At 38.9% G+C, this 27,192-nt stretch overlaps 1 protein-coding gene and 1 long non-coding RNA gene across 3 annotated transcripts in view; one reads left to right on the forward strand and one right to left on the reverse strand.

The window, feature by feature from the left end:
* LOC119733972 (alpha-aminoadipic semialdehyde synthase, mitochondrial-like) overlaps window positions 1-8,325 on the forward strand; it is a 35,731-nt gene extending 27,406 nt beyond the window's left edge. The window contains exons 16-23 of the mRNA XM_038207351.1: window positions 244-352; window positions 1,155-1,231; window positions 2,043-2,277; window positions 2,644-2,739; window positions 4,055-4,170; window positions 5,778-5,866; window positions 7,141-7,317; window positions 8,094-8,325. Of these exons, the coding sequence (XP_038063279.1) occupies window positions 244-352; window positions 1,155-1,231; window positions 2,043-2,277; window positions 2,644-2,739; window positions 4,055-4,170; window positions 5,778-5,866; window positions 7,141-7,317; window positions 8,094-8,209 (1,015 nt within the window). The 3' untranslated portion in view covers window positions 8,210-8,325. The remainder of the gene's footprint in view (window positions 1-243; window positions 353-1,154; window positions 1,232-2,042; window positions 2,278-2,643; window positions 2,740-4,054; window positions 4,171-5,777; window positions 5,867-7,140; window positions 7,318-8,093) is intronic.
* Window positions 8,326-16,894: 8,569 nt separating this feature from the next.
* Window positions 16,895-26,813, reverse strand: LOC119734004. Of its 2 annotated transcripts, XR_005272003.1 has the most exons (3): window positions 22,084-22,123; window positions 20,538-20,665; window positions 16,895-18,362 (listed from the first exon to the last, which is right to left on the reverse strand). It is a non-coding gene; the product is annotated as an uncharacterized LOC119734004 (long non-coding RNA). The 2 variants fall into 2 exon arrangements; XR_005272002.1 differs by lacking the exons at window positions 20,538-20,665; window positions 22,084-22,123 and adding an exon at window positions 26,034-26,813.
* Between the last annotated feature and the right edge of the window lie 379 nt (window positions 26,814-27,192).

Below are 27,192 nucleotides of genomic sequence, written 5' to 3' on the forward strand. Positions count from 1 at the left end.
GTTACATTGATGTTTTTCCCCTTATGGTAACAAGCACTTTGCTAAGCTCTCTGAAAGTCAAAGAGGGACGTTATATGAAGGTACGGGTATGTGGCCTTCTCGCAGGAGCTCCAGTTAGTTGGAGACATACTGTGGTTGCACAGGTTTGTTTATATAGATAGAGTATACGCAACTAGTTTTCATGGGAATGTGCAAAAGTCTAAGCATCAAATGTTGGTGGATTTGTTTTCATGTACTGTACAGTGCATTGGATGCTGGAGTCACATTATTCAATGAGATTGGCCTAGACCCAGGCATTGACCACATGCTAGCCATGGAATGCTTCCACAACATCAAGGCAGAAGGAGGCAAGGTAAGACTTGTTGGAGGTTGCTCTCTGTGGGAATATGCAACCTTTTAGCGTAAAGTCGGATATCTTAAAGCTATAGTCCATCATTTGCAGCCATCCGAAAAGTAACTGGCGTAATTATTGTTGAAAAACAAACTTGGTTGAAAGAACTACAGGTAGGGAACTAAACTCCCTGTGAAATTATTCTTTCTGGCAAGCTGTCATTTTGAAGTAATCAACGAAAGAAGGCCTTTCCAACGGTGCGTCTTAAGACGCACTGTAGGAAAATTTAAATTAGTAGTTCGTTTTGTTATTCATTCGTTTTGTTAAGCATTGGCACGACGCACACGCGTGCGCGGTTGCTATAATTCGTCGGATCAGTGCGCGACGTCGCGTATAGCTGCAATTCAAAACATGATTCAGTAACTTTTGATTTGAAATTGAGATCCTAGAATGCTGTTTTTCTCGGAATATACAGCTGAAGCTTAGCTGAAAATTCATCAGGTTAGTTGTTCAGTACCCCTCATTAGATTTTGAACACTTTTGTTGCTTCAAACGAACAAAATGCACAAATTACAAATGATGGACTCTATCTTTAAGAATTGATATTGTGTGTAAAGACATTCCATACTTTCGACTTGTAAAATACCACTGCTTAGTATGAGTTTAAGGCTTTGTGATACAGCATATATGTATCATACATGTATGTACAACAAATAAAAGTTTGCAGGTATAACCCATCTCAACTCAATGTACAAGGTGTTTAGCTCATTTATGATAAAAAAAAAACTGATTGCATTTTATCTTCAAATTATTTGATTTCAAGGTCCGGTTCTTTGATTCATGGTGTGGTGGCCTACCGGCTCCTGAACACTCTGAAAATCCACTTCGGTATAAATTCAAGTAAGTTTACTTGTAGAAATCTCTCAGTAGTGCTTGTTGTTTTGTGGGGGGGGGTTACAGGTATATAGTTTGTTCCTTGCTAAATTGTAGGCATCCGGCATCCTGTTTTTTTTGTTATTGGAAGTTGTCCATTACCAGGCTGATAGTCATATATAAAGGCTAAGAATGAAAGTGCGGGACAGAAACAATAAACTTAGAAATATGCTTGACGTTGGTCATCATAACGTCACTTCAATTTTCACCTACAGTATAACTCGGTCTTGGTACATACCAAATAACAACCAAATCAAACCTATTCTACAGATATAGTCCTTACAAAAATGCCCCTTTAATATGACGTCACATGACTGGTGATGACATCATCATGCCGTCACATCAATATAACACCTATAACACATCCTGGTGTAGGTACATACCAAGTTATAACCAAAATCGAAAAGTTCAATAGATATATGGCCTTGAAAAATGCACCTTTAATGTGACGTCATGTAACACATGATGATGTCATCGCGATAAAAAATCTTCGGGGACCATCTGCAGCTGGTGGTCTAGCTACGTGGTGCCAAGTCTGAAGTTGATGAGATTACGAAAGTGCCAAAGTGTATTGGTGGAAGAAAAATGTGTACTAACCCTTTAAGTAGTATGAAAAAGTATGAAAAGAAAAGGGGGGGGAAGCTGCTTTGGCGGATTTGCCGCAGCTAATTAAAAGCAAAGGAGGGATTCACTTGATCAGAAGGAGAGAATTAAGATCAGACCCTAGCATGAAGGACAGCAAGCCTAACATTCAACAATCGTACCCTTTCCAATTCAGTTGGAGTGCATCTGCCTCCGTCGGGGCCATCATGCGAGACGCCAAGTACCTCAAGAACGGAGAGGAGGTCTACATCCCGCCTGGTATGCTGATGGAGGAGAGCAACGTCCAAGAGATCAACTTCCTGCCGGGTTTCAACCTGGAGGGTTACTTCAACCGGGACTCCACCAGTTATATCTTTGCCTACGGTATCCCCACAGCGCACACAGTCACGAGGGGAACTCTCAGATACAAGGTAAGGAGTGTGCTGTCAGCGGAAGTGATTACCAAAAAGTTTACTTACAACTTCATGCCCATTATTGTCTTTTTAATTTTTTCTTTACTGTTATCGCCAAATGGCAATTGACCTGTCGACGTTTGCGAGTTGGCCACGCCCCTTAGACAGCCCTATGGAATTTATGTATGCTAAGTTTTGTTTGTCTCAGATGTTGCGCGTTCCGCGTCCATTTGTGTATTATGTAATTGGACAATATATTCACAAGCTGCATTGACGCGATTCTAACGCGATTCTAATGCGATTCTAACGCGATTCTACCGCGATACGTCAATTCCAAGAGCCACTCAATGTTTAATACGAATGATACTTACTCATCTTTCTTAGGGTTTCTGCAAGGCTGTTACCAGCTTGTCCAAGCTCGGACTTGTGGATGATAAGCCACATCCGGCATTAGATGACAGTGCACCAGACATCACTTGGGTAAGTCTCATCAAAACCCTTCCTAAATCCCTGAAAAAAAGATAGCTGTACCGACTTTTCCAATAAGCAGATTGAAGTGGACTATTGAGGAGTTAGTGGATTTGGTTTTCGAAGAAGCAAGGATTTCTTTTGTCACAAGCTCTTAGGCAGCATCAGTGGTCATTAGGCCAAGGAAGGTCAAAACCGAATATTGAAATAGGCTGAAGTCGGATTTTCTTAACCCTTTCCTTACCATGGGCGACTTTTGTCGACAAGAAGAACCCCCCTGCTGGTTCCCATGTGCGACTTCAGTCGACCAGGAAACCACACACAGAACACCCTCAACACAGATATATTCACTACTTTTCAGAAAGGCGGCATGTTGATATGTTTGGCCGCCCATACATCAACCATATACCAGCTGAAAGAGTGTTTTCGGATCGTTCTAATGGTGTAGTTTATTCATAGTGTTGCCATTAAATAAATATGAGAAAAGTGCTTCAGAAGTATCCACTCACAAATTGAGGTATGGAGTGCCATTCGGTCATGTGGTGAAATGGTTTGCAGTTTGATAAATGGAACCAGATGAACAAACAGGCATAACTTTCTTATATTTACACATATGGACTTCATTTTTACATCACATACAAGAGTAAGGTTCGAGGAACAAACTTTACACACAACACCTATGATTTAAATCACTCCTTGGCAGTGAAAATCTTGGTTGAAAAAAGTGAGTTTTGGACTTGTGGTCATTTTGTTCACGCTCTAGTGATTTCCGCATGACTGAGCAAACAATTTGGTCCTGGGGAGAGCCAAGTCCATAAACCATGTGGTAATGAAAGGGTTAAAGATTGTGTTCCTGGTACTTCTGGCTTATTCAAAGTATTGACATGCCCAATAATAATAATAATTGTGCTTATAAAGCGCTTTACAACTATTACCCCGTTCATCAGGCCATGGGACCTTGATCAGCGCCGATATCAGCGGCTAATCGGTACCCATTTATACTCCTGGGTGGAGAGAGGCAATTGTAGTTAAGTGTCTTGCCCAAGAGCACAAACACCGTGTTCCTGGCAGGCTTCAAGCCCATGCACCTTCCTACATGAGTCGAGTACCGTAACCACTGGACCATGACGTTCTTATATGGGATGTTAACCTTTTCCATGGTGCACCACAGGTACAGCACGATTTGCATTGCCAAAGACAGCTTTTCTGTGTTGTGGATCACTCAAATTGACGCACTGAAGTACATTTTCCCTGTTGTCTGTGCTGGAGTATTCATGATCTGTAGTTACAGGAAGATCTTACTCTTTGTTTTGTTTTTTCATTTCAGCATGAGCTCATGTGCAAAGTGCTTGGGTGTGACACACAGACCAGCACCAGTCGTCTGGAGAGCATTGTGTATGAGAAACTGGGACAGGACGAGGAGAAACTCAATGCAGTCCTACAGTAAGTAGGGGTGTGCATTTACGGGTAGTACGGGAACTGGCTACCGGATTGGAAAAAAAAACACGGGTACCCTTTAAAGAAACCCGACTCCAAAATTCAAATCTTGGAAGTTGCTGCTCAGACTGTTCTTAAAGAGGTTGTGGAATGCTCGAAGACATTTCCGTCATTTTGGGGGTATATGTAGCCTAAGGTGTGATGAAATAAAAACGACTATTGTTTCTGTCATGAAATGAGTACAAAGGGTACTTTTGAGAGCTATTTTTCAGGTCCTGTTTCAACCCGAACGTGCAATTTGTGTAAAAGTCGTCGTTGCGGGCAGCAAACAAAACACAGTAAATCGTGACGTAATAAACAGGACTCATTTATGCTACTCTGCATCGGGAGTCCTGTTCATGACGTTACGATTTACTGTGTTTTGTTTGCTGCCCGCAACAACGACTTTTACACAAATTGCACGTTCGGGTCGATACAGGCATGACAGGACTTGAAAAACAGCTCTCAAAAGTACCTTTTGTACTCATTTTATGAAAGAAACAATAGTCGTTTTTATTTCATCACACCTTGGGCTACATATACCCGAAAAATGACGGAAATGTCTTCGAGCATTCCACAACCTCTTTAAAGGTTGGCATAAAAATTCTAACACATCGGTGCGTCACTACAGCGAGATACAAGTGTGTACAGTGCTCTTTGTAGCTTTATTTATGGTGTGAAGTGTAACTTTTGTGAGCGTCATAAATGAGCAAAAATGGTTTGCTTTCCCATGTAGCCTGGCTTTCATTTTGAAAATCTACCCACTTCATTGTCTGAGAAGTTACTAATTAATTCATAAAGTTTGTTACTGGTACCCGATCATATAATCTGGAACCGGTTCCTGACATTAACAGTCGGGTACTCGGGTACCCGGCTTTGAAGAACAGACTTAAAAGTAAGAACCAAGTTCGTTACTGTCAGTAATTTCAGCAAGTTGTTTTTGAGGGCTTGTGTAGTTGAGTTTGGTCAACTAGTGGTGTATTCTTGAAAGTAACTGATGCCTGTGATCTTATAACAACATGTGAACGTCTATAGAAAAAAAATTTCATCTTGTAATAGTTTATGCAGTACCCCCTGCTATATGTACATCAGATTCGAACCGGCCAACCGATCCCGTTAGCTCGGTGGTTGAGTGGTAAGACATCTGCACTAGAAAGCAGGAGGTCGTGGGTTCGAATCCCACCCGAGTGATTTTTTCCAACTTTCACTCGGGAGGTAACACACTGAGTATACAGTGTTTAAACGTCGGTGAAGGGCAAAACCTAATTTGATCTATAGATCAAAACGTCATCAGCGTCTTAGTCCTGGCTCCCTGCTGTGCATTATGGTGGAAGTACTGGTAGCTATTGTAACCAGCAGTGTGACTGATTTGGGTACGCTGGTCCTGAATAATTATCTAGACTACCCAACTATGGTCAACGAGCACAGGTTTGAGGAAAGATACATTAAGTCAAACTATGGTTAACTAAAATCTCACTGAAACTTGCTCCTTGTTGCTACATTGTAAGCTACAGAGCACCCTCAACAGACAGACAGAGAGCAGTTTGATTGAGAATTCTCTATTTTTGTTTCAGATTGGGATTGTTATCAGAGGCAGTAGTCAACAGGCAGAATACCCTGTTGGAAACGTTGTCTGCATACCTCAGTCACGTACAAGGCTATCGTGAGTGTTTAATTACCTGTTTATTGTCGCATTATAGCAGAACTGTGATATTTCTGATGTAAACTAATAATTTGGTATAGTGGTTGATGATCGCCAAACAGTGGTTAACTGAGGAGGATATTCGTTACGGACTCCTCGCAGGAATATTAGATGGCATATGAGCTGCATGTGCCAGTCACACTACATAATTATGTGCAAAGGTTTACGGGCATATGTGGCACAAATTGGCATGACATGTTTTTGTTGCGAATGTGGACAAACCTATAGTGCCTCAGCATGAGATCTTGGCATATGTGGCAATATGGGCGATTCCCAGTACAGTGCGCCACCAAGAGGTTGCCAAGGAGCATTCCTTTTTCAAGTTTATGGTCGACAAAAACATGGCTTACTTGACGTCAGTAGACAACTTGAGGAAATTTTTGATAGAGGCAAAGCATTTTTCTGCCTCACAAAAAAAACATATTTTGATAAAAATATTTTAAAAAAGGAAAAAAATACTCCAGTCATACGCTTACGAACCTACTGACCGGACAAGCTAACAATTTTGAGCGTCCCCACACCATGGCAAATTTGCCGACTGTCTCCCACAATGCACTGCAAAAGATTGACTCTCCGTGGTAATCTTTTGGTATTGGAAATCACCCGTATTAACTTAAGGATCTGCTTAACTCTCTCTTTGTTGCCATTAATAAGGTACTAGTACACAGAGTCCATATTTAGATGTTAAGACATAGTTTCATAATCGCAGAGTTATAAAGAGGTTGTGGAATGCTCGAAGACATTTCCGTCATTTTTTTGGTATATGTAGCCTAAGGTGTGATGAAATAAAAACGACTATTGTTTCTATCATGAAATGAGTACAAAGGGTACTTTTGAGAGCTATTTTTCAGGTCCTGTTTTGACCCGAACGTGCAATTTGTGTAAAAGTCGCCGTTGCGGGCAGCAAACAAAACACAGTAAATCGTGACGTAATAAACAGGACTTATTTATGCTACTCTGCATCGGGAGTCCTGTTTATTACGTCACGATTTACTGTGTTTTGTTTGCTGCCCGCAACGACGACTTTTACACAAATTGCCCATTCGGGTCGAAACAGGCATGACAGGACTTGAAAAACAGCTCTCAAAAGTACCTTTTGTACTCATTTTATGACAGAAACAATAGTCGTTTTTTATTTCATCACACCTTAGGCTACATATACTCGAAAAATGACGGAAATGTCTTCGAGCATTCCACAACCTCTTTAAAACTTACCTGTTTCTCTTGTCACACAGAAAACGGTGAGCGTGACCTGGTGATCATGAAGCACCGCATTGGAGTGGAGTGGCCCGACAAGATGATCAGCACAGAGGAGGTCAGCATGACAGTCTATGGCGATGCCTATGGGCACTCCGCCATGGCCAAGATGGTCGGGTACCCAACAGCTATTGCTGCCAAAATGATCATGGACGGTGAGTCATCTGTGGAACCAAACGATACATTTTTTATAAAATTAGTTTGTCTTGTCCTGAGAAGAATTAGGGTTAAGGACAAATCCCTTTTCCAGGATAAGGCCACAAAAAAACGTCTCCGGTTTCTGGTATGGAGCTTGCCCAAAAAGTGGTGCGGCGACGCGGCTTTTTTTGTTTTTTTACCTGATTTTTTTGCTTCAAATGTCGGCTGATGACTGCAAATTATTATTATTCTGGTTTATTCATATAAAAACACGAGGTAGGCAGCCACAAAAGAGTCGCTGATATAACCACGTTTACACTTTACAGGAATTAAAAATTGTTAAATAGCAGTTAAAAGGAGTAGAAGCATAAAATTACAACAAAGTATAGGATCATGTATACAGCACAAAACAGCGCAATATTAAAAAAACTGATTTATAAACTTTTTAAAAAAATTCAAAATTGAAGACAGATCATTCAGGGAAGAATGATGGTGCCCGACTAAACTTAGTGCAAGTATATGGGAGTCCAGAGAGGCCACATAAAGCTTATTCTCGACCATAACCCAATCTAAAAACACGTTAAAATTCTGCAGCAGCAGGATTCCAGTCACACCAGTGAGTTTGGCGATTTTGAGACATCATCTTTCATTGAAAAAAAAACTTTTTCATTTTGCCGACGCGCATGGCTACGGCGACGCGTGCGCATACCAGAAACCGGAGACTTTTTTTGGGGGGCCTAAGGACATTCCTGGTCATTTTTTTTGACGAGGTGTATCCGTTTTGCATTTACAGGTGAGATTTTGCAGAAAGGCGTAATCCTCCCGTTCTCCAAGGACATCTATCACTTGATTCTGAACCGGCTCAAGGCGGAGGACATCAGGGCTGCCTCGCGCACCATCCATCATTGACATCCCCATTGCAGGAACTAGCAAGAAGGTGTTGGTTAAAGCTATAGTCCATCATTTGCAGCTATCCGAAAAGTAGCTGGCGTAATTATTGTTGAAAAACATACTTGGTTGATAGATAGTAAGGGGACTAAACTCCCTGTGAAATTATTCTTTCTGGCAAGCTGTCATTTTGAAGTAATCAACGAAAGAAGGCCTTTCCAATGGTGCTTCTTAAGACGCACCGTAGGAAAATTTAAATTAGTATTTCGTTTTGTTATTCGGCGAAGCGCGCGCAATCATTGGCACGACGCACACGCGCGCGGCTGCTATAATTCGTCGGATCGCTGCGCAACATCGCGTAGCTGCAATCAGCTCATCGAGAACGTGTCTCGGACGCTGAATTCAGGCGCAATTCAAAACATGATTCAGCAACTTTTGATTTGAAATTGAGATCCTAGAATGCTGTTTTTCTCGGAATATACAGCTGAAGCTGAGCTGAAACTTCATTGGGTTAGTTGTTCAGTACCCTTCTTTAGATTTTGAGCACTTTTGTTGCTTCAAACGAAAAAAATGCACAAATTACAAATGATGGACTATAGCTTTAAAATCACAATAGGGATTGTTAATAATGATGCGGGCATGGGGGACATATGCAGCTGCCTGTTAAATTACCGTTTTGTGTTGTTATTTTACTAGGTACACACAGTTGTGAATTTCTATCTGCCCGAGGACAATGCTTTGTGTTTCCCTTTGTCCCTGTAATATAACACTCCCTCATAGACTAAGCACATTACCGTACGATCGAGGACCATTTTCAACAAAAGACCCATGCTTCAGGACTGAAAGGATCTTTTGTGTCTGTCCTGTATCGTAAAGCCATACATGTACACTATCCTCATTGTGCATCTCGCATCAAATTGTTTCCAAGTCACACAGGTATTCTGCACATCATTTAAAGCCCGAGTCCATCATTTGCAGCTATCCAAAAAAGTAACTGGCGTAATTATTGTTGAAAAACATACTGGTTGAAAGATAGTAAGGGGACTAAACTCCCTGTGAAATTATTCTTTCTGGCAAGCTCTCATTTTGAAGAAATCAACGAAAGAAGGCATTTCCAACGGTGCTTCTTAAGAAGCACCGTAGGAAAATTTAAATTGGTTGTTTTTTTTGTTATTCGGTGCAGCGCGCACAAGCATTGGAACGACGCACAGGCGCGCGCGGTTGCTATAATTCGTCGGATCAGTGCGCGACATCGCGTAAAGCTGCAATTCAAAACAATTCGAAACATGATTTAGCAACTTTTGATTTGAAATTGAGATCCTAGAATGCTGTTTTTCTTGGAATATGAAGCTGAAGCTGAGCTGAAACTTCATCAAGTAAGTTGTTCAGTATCCTTCATTAGATTTTGAACACTTGTGTTGCTTCAAACGAACAAAATGCACTGATTACAAATGATGGACTATAGCTTCAATAGTCCCCAATATCTATGGACTGTATGCAGCCTGTGGATGAACAATACATGGGGTTTCATGACTACTGCTGAATACTAAATGTGCGAAAACCAGTAGTGTCATTGCACGGACGTCTCGGTCTGGCATACAGGTGAAAAGCCAGAGTTCCACATATTACTTGCTCTTTGTAACCATTGATGAGGCGGTACTTGTACATAAAGTCAATGGCCAAGATGTTAAATAACATGATGGAAGATGCTCGGGCATTAGTGTTCTCCAAAATAAGAGCTACTATGCAATAACGGATATACCATAGTTATCCAAGAGGATGTGGCTTTAATCAATGAGAATGCAAAATTGTAATTTGTTCTTGCGATGTAGACAAAACTAAACGGAAATCAAATATGAGTGGACTCGAAAGGAAGAGTATATTTTCATTCAAAGGTTTGCTTTTCTGTTGTTCGATTTTTGCATTCTTTTCTCAATACTTGCATTCTGAACAAGGGACTAAGTGTTATTTTTGTATTAAATATAAATACAAAAAGAAATAAATATCAGATAAAAAAATTAGATATAAAAAAAGAAAAAAAAAGCAATCATCCTGTTTATTCAGATTGTTTTTTTTTCTTTGAAACGGCCTAAATTGTCCCTAAACACCTGATATGCAAGAACAGCCACATTTAAGTTACATTATCAATTATGTCATTCAACAGAGGGAGCTATTTTCACTAAGATAATTTGTCAGGTATGCCCGAAACTTCTGACATTTATACAAATTTACTTGACCCTGTGATAAAAAAACAACCGTGTGTAATAAGTCTGGTACACTATGAATGTTTCCTGACCTGAGCCTTTTTATACATGTAGTTCTAGCTTAAAGGGAAAATTCAACATTTGCAAACATCAAAAAATTAAACTACCAAATCATTTTGAAATACCTTGCTGGACTGTTAGTGAATGACAGTGTAAAGCATCCTGTAAAATCATGGCACCTGGTATACTGTCATTTTCAAGAAAAGTGGTATTTTTGTTTCAATTTCCAACGCTGGTCGGCCGACCAGCGTTGGAAAAAACTGGCTTTTTTTTTTTTTTTTTCTTCAAATACTGGCCCCAACTGACCATCGCACTTGTTTGCAATCGATTACACACCTATGAACGGGTACAAGCCAGCTAGACTGGTTCCCTGACCTTACAATTTCCAAATGTATGTAAACTGCTCTGTTTCTTCTTATATGGAGTCAGGGAACCAGACTACAGGAAAATGATTGTTTCTCTTGGTTTTTACAGCATTTTCGAACCCAAAACCTCAATAAAAACCAGTGTAACTATATTTGCTTTATATTTCCAACCCCCCAATTCCATCCATTTCTGTAAATTACAGCAAAAGCAAATGATGTATATTCCCTTTAAGCCCACAGCTTGAAGCATTTGTACTTTTTATTTTATTATGAGAGTGTGTAGATGGCTGACAGGGTTACATATGTTTGGTCTAAAGATTACCTACACAGCACCATTAGGTGGATTTGCATTAATCATCATGTGCCTCCGATTCGTTCCTTGGAATAGCTTGCCTTTGATACAAAATCACTTGCAATATGTCCAAATTATCACCATGCTTATTTTCTGGCTAGTAGCGTTATAAACCACAATGCTGGTGGTTTATGTCAAAATGGTCCAGATTTCACATATGAAATATGTATATCAGTTTGAACCTTATTAGGCCAAAAAAAAAAATAAGTCGGTCTCTGGTCAGCGCGCGCGTCGATTTTAATCATGCGCTTCGATCTTTTTTTTCTCCAAAATGTTCCGCGGTAGCTCCAACAGCGCCCTCTATTTTCGCACCTCCTCAATTTTTTTTTACCAAAGAGCACCAAGGAATGGGAAATTGCACCAAGGCAAATGATCGAAAGCACCAAATTATGGAGGACACCAATGTACATGAGGACACCAAAAAAGCAAAATAGTACCCCACCTTGTCTGTACAATCCAAGCTTGAAGAAAAAAAAAAGAAGCCGCGTGGCCGCGTCAATTCCGGAACTTTGGTCTGACCAGAGACCAATTTTTTTTTTTTTGGCCTTATATGTGTCTTATTGAAATATATCTTGCAACTGAAAAATATATTAATGGGTAAACAAAAATAGCAGTTTGTCTGAGTACACCTGACACCATGGTGTTTCGAGCCGATATTTACTAAATCAAAATAAATGGATGAATTGCATTTTTAAATCATTGTAGTGACTGATACCTTTTATCAGAATTGAAATCCACTTTATGATTGTAAGTGTACACTGTTGAATTGTTCAAATTATATGTCCGACACTGTGGAACTGTCCAAGTTGAAAAAAAAAAGAACTATTTTTAAATCAACACATGAATTGTGAATTGTGGACATTAAAAGCAAATCTTTACACATCAAAATGGCAGATGAATCAAAACAAGTGCGAGTGTACAATAAGCTCTGGCAATCTTGCATGAAAGTCTTGCATGAAATCTATCAAACTGATCACTGCCAGAAAAAAATGCCCCCAAAATGCGACGCCGATGGCACTTAAAGAACACCATACTTTAGAGGCATACCTAGATTTATAGTGATTCGTGATAAATACCACGTGACTATAACACTACTGCACATATTTTGCCATTTACAAACTTTTCATAAACATGCATCTTTCCCAATTGTTACAAACAATTTTTTGTGTGAAGTATTAAATATATTTTGTTTGCTTTTGTTTAAATTAAAATTTGGTAGTTATATTTTGTGAGAAACTCATGGGGCCTTAATTTGGTCCATTTTAAGAAAAGGTTGCAGTTTTCAAGTACAATGTAGTTCTTAATCGGCTATCGTAACATACCTGACACTTGTTCACGCGGGGATAAATTGACCACGGGCACATGAGGTATACCGATTCAGCGCTGCACAGGACTGAAATCCCTTGCCTTACACATCTTTGTTTTCTTCTGCTGAAATATGAATTATCTATTTTATGAGCCGCTACTTATAAGTTGCACTACAAGCTTAAGTCAAAATGATAATTACTTCTGTGCAGCTGTTCCAAGCGTTTGTCTCAGATGCACAAGTAAGTTACTTTTCACTGTTGTTAACAAATAATAGAATTATAGTCTAGTGTATTGTTGGGCAAAAGTATAAAGCCTCATGTCAACAACAGAAAACCTAATACTTTAATTAAATCTGCAAAAAGCGTTCGCCATTATTCAGTTTTTTTTAATTACAATTATGTCATTGCTATTTTTCCCTTTGATGCACCAGAGCTATTATTTTTGAATTTAAGTGATATTTTTCTAGTATTCCCGAAAAAAAGATGTTGATTAAGAAAGTATTAAGTATGATAACAGCTGGCTCTCAATATAAAAACATTTTCAGTGTGCATATGGTCATATGTTGTTGTAACGCCATTCTATTAAACCAATTGAAATGTACCATTTGTACAGTTAGACATTACATAGATGTTCATGTATATATACATGTACATGATGTTGTATGATTACTGACGAACTTTAATCATGGTTCAATCTTATAAATCTGCTAAGCATAACATTGATCACCAGGTAATCAGTTTTTGCCGAGCAAATATTTTCTGCATTGTTGTGTTCATAGCAACTGTATGAAATTGGATCCAGGCTGATAGTTTTATGTCATTCTGTCTTCGCTGATAACGCATGGGGAACCCCATTTAATTTCATTTTTGTTTTAATTGAATTCCTAATTTACCCGATAAGCATTGCCAAAAGCTAACATTCCCACTGAATTTTCACACGTTGTGCAATGTTCATAATGAAGACATTGTATTAGGAACACCATGGTGTACATGATTTTGATTTCGCTCAGAGTACTTATTACACGGATGAATCACATTATTTCTTTTGTCAGAAGTTAATTGATTGGTTAACTGAAATATCTCAGTTTTATTTGATGTAATGACGATCATGATACATGATATAAATTGCCTTTCACGCGAAGTTGTGACTGAGAACATTAGTTTCTAGGCCAGACAAACAATGTAGTTAAGTCTTTTCACTCTATATTTCATTTTGCAGTTTACCGTCTTGCACTGCACTTTGTATCAGTTGTTTTCGAAGAAAAATTGGGTAAAAGTAGAATTTGATTTTGTTTTAGAAATGTGTGACTATTCAATACAATTCTGGATTTAAACCTGGGTACAGATCTAAGCTTCCATGTTTTCCGTGTTTTGTGAGTGTGATTTCATGTGCGTTTTTTTCTCCCTTCCCTTCCCCTCCATTTTAAAATTTTGTCTGGTAAAAGTTGCAGGATTCTGAATGATTTCCCTGCAATCTTCCCGCAATGAAGTTATTAGTATTGGTGACGTGAGTCAAGCAGTTGCTAATAAAACCCTTTTTCCGGAATATGTCCGGGATAAATGCAGAGCTTCCGGCAAATTAAATGAGTGTACCCGCAACTTGTCCGGAACTCGTATCGGATATGAATGAATTTAGAAGGGCCCTAACTGGGCTCCAAACTTACGGTGGGCACTTAAATAGAGGGAACTCATTTTCTGGTGGGCGATCCTGGCAAGTTGCAACTATCACTTCGGCACCTTTTTGGGTCTAACTTCATTGAGTAGTATACAAATATTGACTGCTTCGAGCGGTGTAGTAAAACTAGTCTCCCGAGGTGATCCATGAAGCGTTCTTTTTTCCGATGAGAAATAAGGCAGTCAAAATTTGTTTTATAACACCTCTCCAACAGATTCTGCTTGAGTTTAAGCGATAACTGATTAATTTAGTTTAATACAATTAAATTTAATACAATTAAAATTAACTTCTATTTGAATACAAAATGAGTTAAAAATTAACTTGCATTTTTCCAAACTACCATTTCGCGAATTGATATAACAACCATCTTCTGTATCTTCGTTGAATAGACAGCTGTGTCAGTACAGTTGGAAAAATCAAGCTTCCTGTTTACTTTATTAAGGAGATAATAATTGATAAGCAACCAAAAACCTTAACTTTTCCAACGGTCACTGACAAGTAGAAATGAATGAAACTCGCCTAGTATGTGGTACCTTCATATTTTCGGGACGTTCCTGTCCTGCATGCCGACCTGTTTAAGTTGATTTCTTCGCCTATCTGTGAACCAAATAAAACTTGGTGCATTTTTAAGTTGTTGACGATCACGACAACACCGCGTTGTACATGCATTTTATGACAGTTTTATTGCAAATACCTTTGCAAAATGCGAACATATTTGCAGTGTCGCAAATTTAACAATAATAATAATGTCAAACTTATACAGCGCATAACATAACCTAAGGAAATCTCGATGCGCTTTACAAAACAAACTAACTATGCTAGAAACAAATCTATTATGCAAGGTAATAATAAGCCTGATCAAATACATGAGATTTGAGAGTAGTTTTGAGCCGGTGGTCTGTCCACTGTGAATAGGAAGGGCCTTCCACAGCCTAAGTGCAGTGTGCGACATTGCCTTGGAGCCATATGACTTGGTTCTGTGTATTGTTGTAGTGAGGAGTCCCTGATGAGATGACCGGAGCGCTCGTGCAGGTTGGTATGGAAGGAGCAGGTCGCAGATGTAGTGGAGCTTGTCCCTTGAGGGCCTTAAAGTTGAGCAGGAGAATTGTGTATTGTATGCGCTGTTTAATGGGTAACCAATGAAGGTCTTTGAGGATCGGTGTGATATGATTCCATTTCTTGCAAAGAGAGACCAGGCGGCGGGCGGCAGAATTTTGGATCTGTTGAACTATTCACATCTTTGTCGGAGAGGCCAGTAATTAGTAGACAGTTGCAGTTATCGAGGAGAGAGGTGACAAAAGCATGAAGTAACGCTTGTTGAGGTAATGACGAATTTTACCAATTGTCCTCAGAGCAATAAGGAAGCCTTACGTCACGCGTTGACTTGTGGGTGCATGGTGAGGTGACTATCAAAAATCACGCCTAGGTCACGAACCTCCGAGGCTTGAGCTCGAATTTCTTAAGAAATCGTTTTACCAAAATAATGTCAAAAACACCGACTAATTATACAAGTCAATTTTCCTATTCGAGGGGTCAGGAAGCGCGCCACCATGGGTTCAACTTTTAGGCTCTATAAACCCTGCGTGTTGAGCCTGCTTTGGCATGATGCATAGGCTACTGAGTTCCTAACTTGATTGAGTTCCTATAGCTTCACAAATACCCCTAGTTCGTGCCCTTTCCCACAGTTAAGCCACATAATTTCAACAAACGTTAATCAAACCATGGAGGTAGAATTAGATGTGAACAATTATATCTATATGCTCATTAGAGACACACTCTTGGAAAAAATGGTCCGGTTATCTTATTCCTTATGATGGGACTTGCGGTTTGGCCGAATTCAATTTAGCGTGATCGGCAGACTAATACGCACAAAACCCCGAGCCAACGAGGTTTTTGTATAGAAAACTGCCGAACCACATTTTGCGAGAGTGTGTCCGTAATGGGGTTGAAGCCTGCCGGTAATGCTGAGCCATACTGCCAAAGTTGCTAATGGCATCCCTACATTTTCTCGTGCAAATAGGACCTATTTTTGGACCCTAATTTTATCAAATCTGCTCTTAGATAATAGCCCAAAATCTAGGGAGATGATCCTCGGCTATATTCGCACGAATCCATCGATTTTTAAACTTGACGGTCTCGTTTTTTACAAAAAAATATGGGGGCACTTTTTGCACAAATTAACGACTCGCGTAGAAATTTTCGAAACCCTTATCAAAATTATTGCACCCACTGTCGGTTTTATTGCGCCACTTCTGATATATCTTCTGTCTAGCCCCCCAGCCCCCCCCCCCCACCACATCGAAAAATAATAGCAATTAAATACTGTTTAAAAATGTGCTCGTTTATTCAGAAATTCATGAAGCATTTTCAAACTGATTTGATGTTTCCAAAGTGTCTTTCCCATTTGTAAAACTTATTTTTAAAAGCCCATGGGGGCATGCAAATTGTGATTTGGCCGGCGTATGCAAATTCGGGTCTTTTTATTGGACAATCTTAAACGGTAGAACCTAGGAGCCTAGGAGATTTTTGTTTATTTCCGTTTAAGAGTAAAGATTTCCCTTACAAAAACACCTAATAATTTTATATTCCCCGACGTGCCTTTATGTGCGCACCCCGCCCCCAATCACCCAGAAATAATAAAACGTCATTTCAGCTGGGTTTTGTTACTTTTGTAGTAGCTTGACCTCCCCCCGCCAACAACTAAAACAAAAATTGGCAAAATACTGACAACTTTCCAAGGTTATCAAGTGTCTCACATCTTTCGAGTTTTATTTATTTTGTTTAATTTCTTAGTCTTATAGACATACAAATATTTAAACCAATCCATACAAACAAATACAACGATTCCACATGAGGAAAAAAGTTGGGCAGAAGGCCAATGAATTTGAGAAATTAATAATCACTTTATATCATAGATGATTATTACATAAGCAACGACTACATGACTGTACACGGTAACGCCAGCTTTTTGTATTTCGCCATTTTGTGAATAAGATTTTAAAAAGGGAAGATAAAACTTGGGAATGCCCCCCCCACCAAAAAAAATTCCTAGATTATTTTGAAACATTTCAGGACTATATTTGTCTAATTTAGCTATTGTGAAAAAAATATTTGATGCGAGGCAAGTTCAACACTCGATATATATTGCGTTTATCCTTTTGTGAGGTTAGTTAATTATTAATAAGAAAATGAAAAGACATGCAAAACCACCAAGAAAAACAATTGTGCATACGAAGTAAAAAAATATAACAAGTGAAAAAAGTGCAATGAAATAAATCACAAAAGGACAAACACAAGTGTAATTTGAGTGTCACTTATACCTGTTGCAATGCATTTTGATGGATAGAAGTTCCTGAACAGTTTATTCTTAAAATTTTCCTAAAAATTAAACGTTCTTGTGTTTTCTAATAAATATACAATGGAAAGAAAGTCACGTTTTAGTTAAACCGACGTCTTGTTAAAGACGTTACATTTAAATAAAGTTTGTTACATTTCTTCAGTTTTTAAACAATAAATTAATCCTTTTTGAAATCTTTCAAAACTCTTATGACTTGAATTGGTTTTTCTTAAAAATGCACTTTTAATATCAAATTAAATTGATAGAGCAAAATTCTCCATTGTCAACTGAACAAAAAGCAAATAGAAAGCCTTAGGCGAGACCTCGTTTATAATTTACCGAGAAGATCCAATTGAATGCATTAAAGGTAAGGAGTATGAAATTATTAACTTATTGATGCAATAATTTTGGATGACCCAGGACAGATCAAAGGAACATCCCTTCTCCCAGACATGTCACTGCTAAAAAGCCAGTGACAAATTATTACCCTTACAATAATTTTTTCAGCAAGTTTCCATTATTGTCCATTGTTAACTGTCTGTTGCAGTATCCGGTTTAAGATTATTTTAGAGGCATAAATAATTTAATGAAATCAAAATTACTTTTCATTTTATTTTAGTGTTGTTGCCTTAGTGTATAACATTAATGACGTTGCATTATGCAGTCTGATTTATCATTTCATATTGTGCAAGCTAGTTTTTTTCTCGGTTTCCCGAGTTTCTGTGTGATGAGGCTGTTGGAGCCTTGGAGGGTTCATTTTCGTCCAGACAAAGCAGCCTAGCTCATCCAGTCTGTCTCAACTTTTAGATCATCAGTTTCTTTGATGAAAGCTGCAACTCTTTCCTAAGTGGACAGGGGTACGAAAACACTGGGCCTAGTAGCCCATTTGTTACTGAAGTGAAACATTGCAAATGAAGCCAATAATTATGTCTAAGCCTACCTATAACCAGGTCATGGGTAGGATCCAATGGAAACCAAACAATTCTACACATGTTTCCATTATTTCCTTTTTTAAAACAGACACGATTACTTTGTAATAATGTGCCGACGCTGATAATGGCAGGTTGCTTTGGAAACTGCATTATAACTCGCACACTATAAACAACCATTATAAGAAATTCATGTGACATTAAGATAACAAAATGCCATCTTAATCCTTGCCGATCCCTTCCAAATCGGACTTACATTGAACATAGTACTATACGGAAGGAGGGTTACACGTAGGCTAAAATCAACAAGGAAATAGTAGTTTTCGCATATCTTGAAATGCTTTCTTTTGAAATTTACGTTAAGTACGGTATACTCGTAGCCCACAAAGATTTGATCGTGAAAGTCTATATTAGACCGATCTCTGTAACTACTGCAACGCTTTTTCCGTTATGGTTTTCGTGTTCTCCCCTTCAATAAAACAGCACTGTCGGCCTTATACGTTATCAAAGGTCAAAGTAAGACAACCAAATGAGTAACTCAAAGGAGAAATATATACTTGATGAAAACATGTATCTCTGCCGATCTTTCCAAATCGGACTCACATAAATGATGTAGATTAAGTTTAAACATTTACAAAAACACGTAGAAATGTCGTATGCGATAGTAAATATGTCGCATGTCTTATACAGCCACTTTCCCTATCGCTTTGTTGATTACACTTGAGTACCCTTTCACATGCATAACCTGGCTATTGCTGGCTTTTTTGAAGGCAAACTTCTTGACAATGTCACAAATTGCAGTTATTTTTGCTGACGAATAATACTTAAAAGAAGTGGTGTAGGCCTAGAACTCGGGGGGGGATGCCTTTAACATTGTTGCTTTAATTGAAATTCAGTTATTTTCTTTACATCGATATAATGGAGTTTTTCCTTAATTTCCGTCATTTTTTTTACATTTTTTTCTGCCGTCATTTTCCCCACCATTTATCAAAATTCGCTTTCCGACTTTTTTAAGCAGTGTAGTACCGTATCGGAAGTGGCTGCCGATTATAATTTGAAAGTTTTTTGTTAACATTATTTCGGTCATTTTTCCTTAGCAAATTTTTGCATGGCATAGGGCCTAGACGTTTAGAAATTTAACGATTTCAAATATTTCTTTCTTTCGCTGCCGCTGTTAATCTTTTTACCATAATTTTCGTCTCTTTAATTTCATTCTTCCGCAATCGATTTTTTTTTACTTTGTAGGTAAGAAAAATAACACTGATATCAATATTATTTCTCTCACTAACGCTGTGATTTTTTAGCCGTGTAAACTATGTTTCGTCACTTCACTTATATGCCGCGTTGATTTTTCGGTGTAATTTTCGTAATTTTCCTGTAGCTACCTGTAGAAACAGAGTGCCGTGCTGCGAGAAGAAACTCCACGTACTATGTGATTTTCGTTGTAATTTATTTTGGACTGATTTGATTTTTGTTTCCACGTTTCGTCACATGCGTTTAGTCAAATATTTCGGGTAGGTATCGCAGTAAAGGTAAAAACAACACTGATTTTAGTTATTTTCGGCGTAAATTTCATCATTTTCTCAGCCACTTGTTGGAAGCGGAGAAGCATTTCTGTGAGAAGAAAATCCGCTCATGATTTGATTTTCACTGCAATGTATTTTACACACATTTGACTTTTTTTCTTCGATTTTAGTCGTACTCGTCAAATATTTCAGGTATAGGTATCTTAGTAAAGTTAACAAGTAACAGTGATTTAAGCTATTATTTCTCCCAATTATAGCGGTAACTTTGGCGTAAGAATTCGTATTTTCGTCGTTTTTATGTTTTATAATAATGCAAAATAATATGCAGTCTGACTTTGGATCCAATATTCCGCAAATTGGAAAGTGTCTGATGAGGGCATCCTTGTCCAGATAGAGCAGCTTCGTAATTTTCAAGTCTCATTCAAGCTTGGCGGTCCTCATCTTCTAAAACATGTCAAAAAGAGTAAACTAGCATAATTTAGAATTAATATTTAAAGAGGAAACCAAGCATCGTAAGAGGTGACATAGTATTAAAGGAATAACAAATTTAAGTGTAGGCCTACATATCCCTGGTCTCTTTTCAAGTAAACATACCTCAAGAATCGGTAATGGCCAACCAAGCAGGCAGGGTCAGTCAACCGTCGGTCCTCCCAGCTTATGGCAGCTTGAGGCAGGCTCATCCATCATAGGGCAATTCCCTCACCAGTCAGTGGTCCTCATGTCTGTAAAAAGATTCAAATGACGAAAGAAAATATCCAAATTATTAAGAAATATCTGAAAGGTAGAGCAGGGGGGGGGGGGGGAGAAATGTTCGAATTAACCCCACAAAGCAGTGCCCCATTACCAGCACTCTTTATTTGTGGGAAAACATAGAAGAGCGCCAATTCACCCATTTTGATTACTTGTTTCTGCTTATTCTTTAGGTACATGTAACTAAAAACTAACCTAATAATCAGGAATGGGGAGCCCAGCAAGCAGGTCATCCGTTCATCTGTCGGTCCTCCTCCCTGCTTCCGGTTCCTCGGGTTTCTGTTTCATGAGGCTGCCGGAGCCCAGACGATGTCTTGAGGTAGGCTCATCCTCATCTCAGTAGAGCAATTCCCTCATCAGTCAGTGGTCCTCATTTTGCTGAAAGGATTCAAATAACGAAAGGAAACATTTGAATTATTGAGCTGTATTCGTGCCAGGGCTCGAAAGGGGAAAGAAAACATTGAATTAACCCCACAAAGCAAAGCCCTGCTACCAGAACTCGTTTGTGGACGAACATAATAACAGAGTCAGATCTCCCATTTAAATTAGTTCTGTGACTTGATTGTTCCTGTTAAGAGGAGGCCTGCATGTAAACTAACCTAATAATCAGGAATGGGAAGCCCAGCAAGCAGGTCATCCGTTCATCTGTCGGTCCTCCTCCCTGCTTCCGGTTCCTCGGGTTTCTGTTTGATGAGGCTGTTGGAGCCCTGACGATGTCTTGAGGCAGGCTCATCAATCCCAGTAGGGCAATTCCCTCATCAGTCAGTGGTCCTCATTTTTCTGAAAGGATTTAAATGACGAAAGAAAACATTTGATTTATTGAGCTGTAATTGTGCCAGGGCTAGAAAGGGGTAAGATAACATTGAATAACCCCACAAAGCAAAGCCCCGCTACCAGAACTCGTTGTTTGTGGACGAACATAGAAGAGCGCCAGATCGCCCATTTTGATTAGTTCTTGATTGTTTCTGTTTAAGTAGGCTACATGTATACAAACCTGATAGTAAGTAATGGGAAGCCCAGCAAGCAGGTCATCCGTTCATCTGTCGGTCCTCCTCCCCGCTTCCGGTTCCTCGAGTTTCTGTGTGATAAGGCTGTTGGAGCCCTGACGATGTCTTGAGGCAGGCTCATCAATCTCAGTGAAGCAATTCCCTCATCAGTCAGTGGTCCTCATTTTTCTGTAAGGATACGAAAAAACACATTTGAATTATTGAGCTGTTTTCGTGCCAGGGCTAGAAAGGGGAAAGAAAACATTGAATTAACCCCACAACGCAAAGCCGATTCCACTACTCGTTGTTTGTGGAAGAACATTATAACAGAGTCAGATCGCCCATTTTGATGAGTTCTGTGACTTGATTAATTCCGCGAAGAGGAGGCCAGCATGTAAACTAACCTCAAGAATCAGTAATGGGTAGCCCAGCAAGCAGGTCATCCGTTCATCTGTCGGTCCTCCTCCCTGCTTCCGGTTCCTCGAGTTTCTGTGTGATGAGGCTGTTGGAGCCTTTGAAGGTTGATTTTCGTCCAGACAAATTGCAGCCTAGCTCATCCATGCAGTCTCAACTTTTAGATCATCAGTTTCTTTGATGAAAGCCGCAACTCTTTCCTAAGTGAACAGGGTTACGAAAACACTGGGCCTAGCCCATGTGTTACTGAAGTGAAACATTCCTAAGCATTATGTCTAAGCCTACCTGTAATAAGGCCACCTGTTACCAAATAACTAAACGATTCTACCCATGTTTCCACTATTTACTTTTAAAAACGGACATGATCTTTTTTGTCATAATGCACACGATCATGTGCCGACACCGATAACGGCAGGTTGCCAATAAGTTGTACCCTTTCACAATGTACTTTTTTGGGTGGGGGGGGGGGGGAGGGCAATTAGGTCTTTTTGAAGGCACTTCTCGACAATGCCAACAATTTTGATGTTTTTGAAATGCCGCTGTATACAACTGAAATTCAGTCATTTTCTAAACAGATATTTTAATCATTATGGTGTGATTTTTTTCTCGTAATTTCGTCAATTTCATTTTCTTTTGCTGCCGTCATTTTCCCACCGTTTGCCGAAATTCGCTTTCCGAAAACACTTGTATTTACTTCTCTCGTTGCGGATGATTAATTTTCATGCCGTTATTTTCGTCATTTTGATTTGTTATTTCCATTACCCATTTTGTTTACTTGGTGGCAAGAAAAATAATACTGATTTCGGGTATTTTTTACTCTCACTAACGCCGTGATGTTTTCCTCGCGTTATTTTCATCATTTTCCTAGCGTGTAGGCCTACACGTAGAAAGCGGAGTGATTTTTTTTTCGGAAAAAAATTTCGCTTACGATGTGATTTTCGCTACCATTTATTTTGCACCGATTTGAATTTTGTTTTCAGTTTTCGTCATACGCGTAGTCAAGTAAATATCTGGGTAGGTATTTTCATTCCAATACTGCCTAACATTTTAAAGTTGATTTCGTATTTTCGTCAATTTGAGGTTTGCCTCTTCAAAACCGTAACATTTTTTGCCCGACGTATTGCAGTTGAGTTTTGCTTAACGATTTGACATTTTCGTAGCCGCAACAATTAATTTGATTTAATTTTTTTAAATTTTGTCTATTGTCAGAGACAACAGACGGATACCATTTAAAAAAATCACACCACACAGAAAGCAATGCACACAAAGGCAAAATATCAAACATGCAACATTTACAATGAAACAAAATACAATCTACTTTTGAGTTTTTTCCCCCAAAAGTCATTCTCTCTGTAAGCATTTTTTTACTCACAGATAAGATCTTTAAATACTTAATAATGATCCGAGCTTAAGAGCTCTTCACAGAATAAAAATGTCTTTTATATAAATTTATGCAAAGTATAATTAACCAAAGTTATGACTTTTGATTTTACTACGATCATTAAAATAATGGTCAACTGTCAACTGTGCCCTCACTGCTCACAGACTAGCGAAGTATAGACAATGCGGCGCTTTTAGAGACCTTTTAGTGTTACTATAAGAGCGTATATGTCACCTTAACAGAGAGCTCATTTAGGAATTAGTGTTAATTATTAACCAACAGTTTTCTCTGTATGGCTAAACGTAACGTTAGTAACGTCCTTCCGTGTTTTTGTTAAATGGTTTAAGTTTTAATGTTCAAGTTCTTCTGAAGGAAGGGGCCTCTTGGAAATCGGCGCTACTAATACGCACCGAAGAGGGTATCCCTTACAAGTGACACTGCACCAGGCATGGTCACTGTCAATTGCCGATGGCCTAGATTTTATGAATCTTGTTTGCTCTTAAACGTTTTATACAATTATAAAGATATTATATCGTCGTTGGTGGACAACGCACCAGGCATTGCCACTTTCTGTAGTTGTTTTACTAACTTTGTTTAATTATTGTTTTGAGTTGGGCAAAGTACCAGCCAATGTCCGTATAGAGGGCAGCATTCCAGTTGATCGATAAAACATCACAAATGACTCTCAATTAATAACAAAATCGCCTATAAATTTGCGAGTGAAGTTTCTTAATAGCGAAAATAAAATAAGATACACCAGTACTTTCAAGTTTAGGGGGACAGTGTTTTTCATTAGACTGATTTTGATTTTCGTTTGCATAAAGTTAGTGTTACTTTTTTTTTTTTTTTTTTACTGTTTTTTTTTATAGAAAACTTCTAAAATCCCCATCGCACTGCGTGCAGGCTCAATGTGCGCATGCTCGCAGCGGGCTATGCTGGCTCCCTAATTTTCGTTTGCTTCATTTTCCCTAACACTGTTCATTGCACTTTGCTAAACAGTTCCCTAGATTTTATCACTTCGAAGTATTGTACACGAAATCGCGCAATTACGCAGGTACGCGGATATGCAGATACGTGGGTACGAAGACCAAGAAGAGATGAACATAGGCCTATTGTTCATTTAGGGCCTACTACTATACACATGACAATCACAACGTACGTACGTGATACATTTAATTTATCACATACGCACATGATAATATAATATTACGTACTAACGCAATATTAGTATCATTATTGCGTACATACCTGATAAATAAGTACATATTACGTACGTACATGTATTGCACATGTAAGTGATAATACGTGTATCCTTAAACGAGTATACGTTGTGCATACGTACTTAATAATTATCACGTGGGCCCTACGTACGTAATAATTATCACGTGGGCCCTACGTGATAATATTACCTACGTACGTGATAATATTCAAGTACGTGCGTGAGTTACGTACGTACGTGACAATAACACATACGTAATAGTATTATGAACATGAAAAAAAAAAATAACTCCCATGTCCCTTCACGGTCTTCGTACCAATTGAAACCGTCTCCGGTCTAGCCAAAAAAACCCCCAAAAAACAACACGAGTTTGCCGAACATTACGTATGAATATGCCTTATTGTCGAACGGAAAAGCGATAGAACGCGGTGCGGAGGTTTCTAAACGCGTATGAGAATATTTCGCCGAATTTAAATGCCTATAACATTATCCTAACACTCCTACAGACCCAGCAGCTGCTTTGCTTTGCGGATGCTGCATAATGCACGCCTGCAGCGTCTGCACCGTCCTCCCAACTTGACCTACAAAAAACCTAATTAATTGTTTGCATCACTTACACCAACGTTTTGCCCAGAATGTTGATTAGGTTTTATATTGTTTCAATTTATTTTTTAGTTTCTGAAATTAAGGTGGAGAACGTCTTTTAACCTTCTCCAGAAAGGGAGTTACATAAAACCTGCAAGTCAATGTGACAATGAAGGAGACACTGTCACAGGTTTATCATTGAAAATACTGGTGTAAATTAGCGAGTTTAATTATTCAGGGACAACAATTTGAAAAAAAAAATCCACTGGAATGCTACCCTTCAACTGTTCCACGTGCGAACGCAATGTCACTGCACGTATCAAATTCCTATGCAAATTAACTCACGTGCGAACACAATGTCACTGCACGTATCTAACGAATTCTTTCGAAATTGTATTTTCTCCCCACGTGCGAACACAATGTCATTGCACATTTCAGACGAATTTCTATGCAAATGTTATACTCAACGTGCGAACGCAATGTCACTGCACGTATTTTATAAATTCCTATATGCAAATTAACACACGTGGGAACACAATGTCACTGCACGTGACAAATTCCTATTGGCATTGCATTATTATTGAATAAAATAATCATTTTCGTTCCACCTGAATTCTGCTGTAATTTATCTTCCATGTAAACTTTTTTTAACATCCAATGCAATTTAAGGAGTTCTCTGTTTCAGGTGACAAAACTCTCTACTTTTACCAGAGCTTAAACACCTTATACACATTAATCAGAGACATGTAACGTACCTCTTTCTACTCTTGAAGACATTGCCCCTCTTGGTGTTGATCTTGGAATAAATGGTAACGATGTCTTTGTTCATACAATATAAATTGGACACAATGTGCACATTCAATTAGAATAAACAATTTTATACCGAGCCAAAATGATAATTTTGAACAGTGTAATGAGTTGCATGCAGTGAGCGTGAGGAGCACAACGACAGTAATGAAGGCCTAGCCCAGCACCGAAACAACAGCTTAAGATAAAGCCCGTGCACGCTAGGTCGCTGTACCATGGTGATCAGCGAGGCATGAATGTAACAATAGGGCTGGAGTCTGAGTGGAAATCTTCTAAAACACGTTATTTGCATAATGTGCATTCAGCACAAGCCTGGGTTAGAAATGAGAATCGGATAGAATGCTAATGACGTAATCCCGATGGGCGATTACCTTTTGGTCACGAGACTTACTTAGAGGGGTGGCACAGTTTCATAATGATCAACTTGAGTTGAAAACAATTGCCTGTTTAAATAAATTTGTGAAGGACGAAAACAAAATGTACTGCACCCACTTTTGGGGGTTGAATTTTTGGACTGACCGGTTACAGTCGCATCACCAGTATATAAGTGCTGCTCCACTAGCAGTATCTCATTCTGTTTCAATTCTGTTTCAATTCCAATTCTGTTCTATTTCTATTCTAGTCTATTTCAGTTCACCCAGTTCTCTTTGTCTCAGTTCACTGTAACCAGTTCAATCAATCAATGTGTATTAAAATATTGTTGTGGAATAAACAGTCACGATAAACACAGTCCTCAACCAAATTGTGTATCGACCTATCCATTCCCCAACAAAGTGGGCCCCCTGATGATGTCATCTATGGGAGACAGAAATTCTGACTTGAAAATTCCAATGCTTGGTGCTTGGCGTATTTCCGGTTGAAATTTATAATGTGCCCATTTTCAAGGCCCATTGTAGAGGTTTAAGGGCTCAGGTTTTCATATTCCCCGCTCATGCAGAACTCTCAGGCTATACCATTTTGGGAAAACAAATTATGTGAAGGACGAAAACAAAATGCACTGCACCCACTTTTGGGGGCTGAATTTTTGGACTGACCGGTTACAGTCGCATCACCGGGGCACTTGCTCAAATAAAAGGCATCTTCCGTTGGTGTAGCAGCGTATCCAAC

The sequence above is a fragment of the Patiria miniata genome, unplaced genomic scaffold, assembly GCF_015706575.1.
Source record: "Patiria miniata isolate m_02_andy unplaced genomic scaffold, ASM1570657v1 HiC_scaffold_26, whole genome shotgun sequence".
Lineage (NCBI taxonomy): Eukaryota > Metazoa > Echinodermata > Asteroidea > Valvatida > Asterinidae > Patiria > Patiria miniata.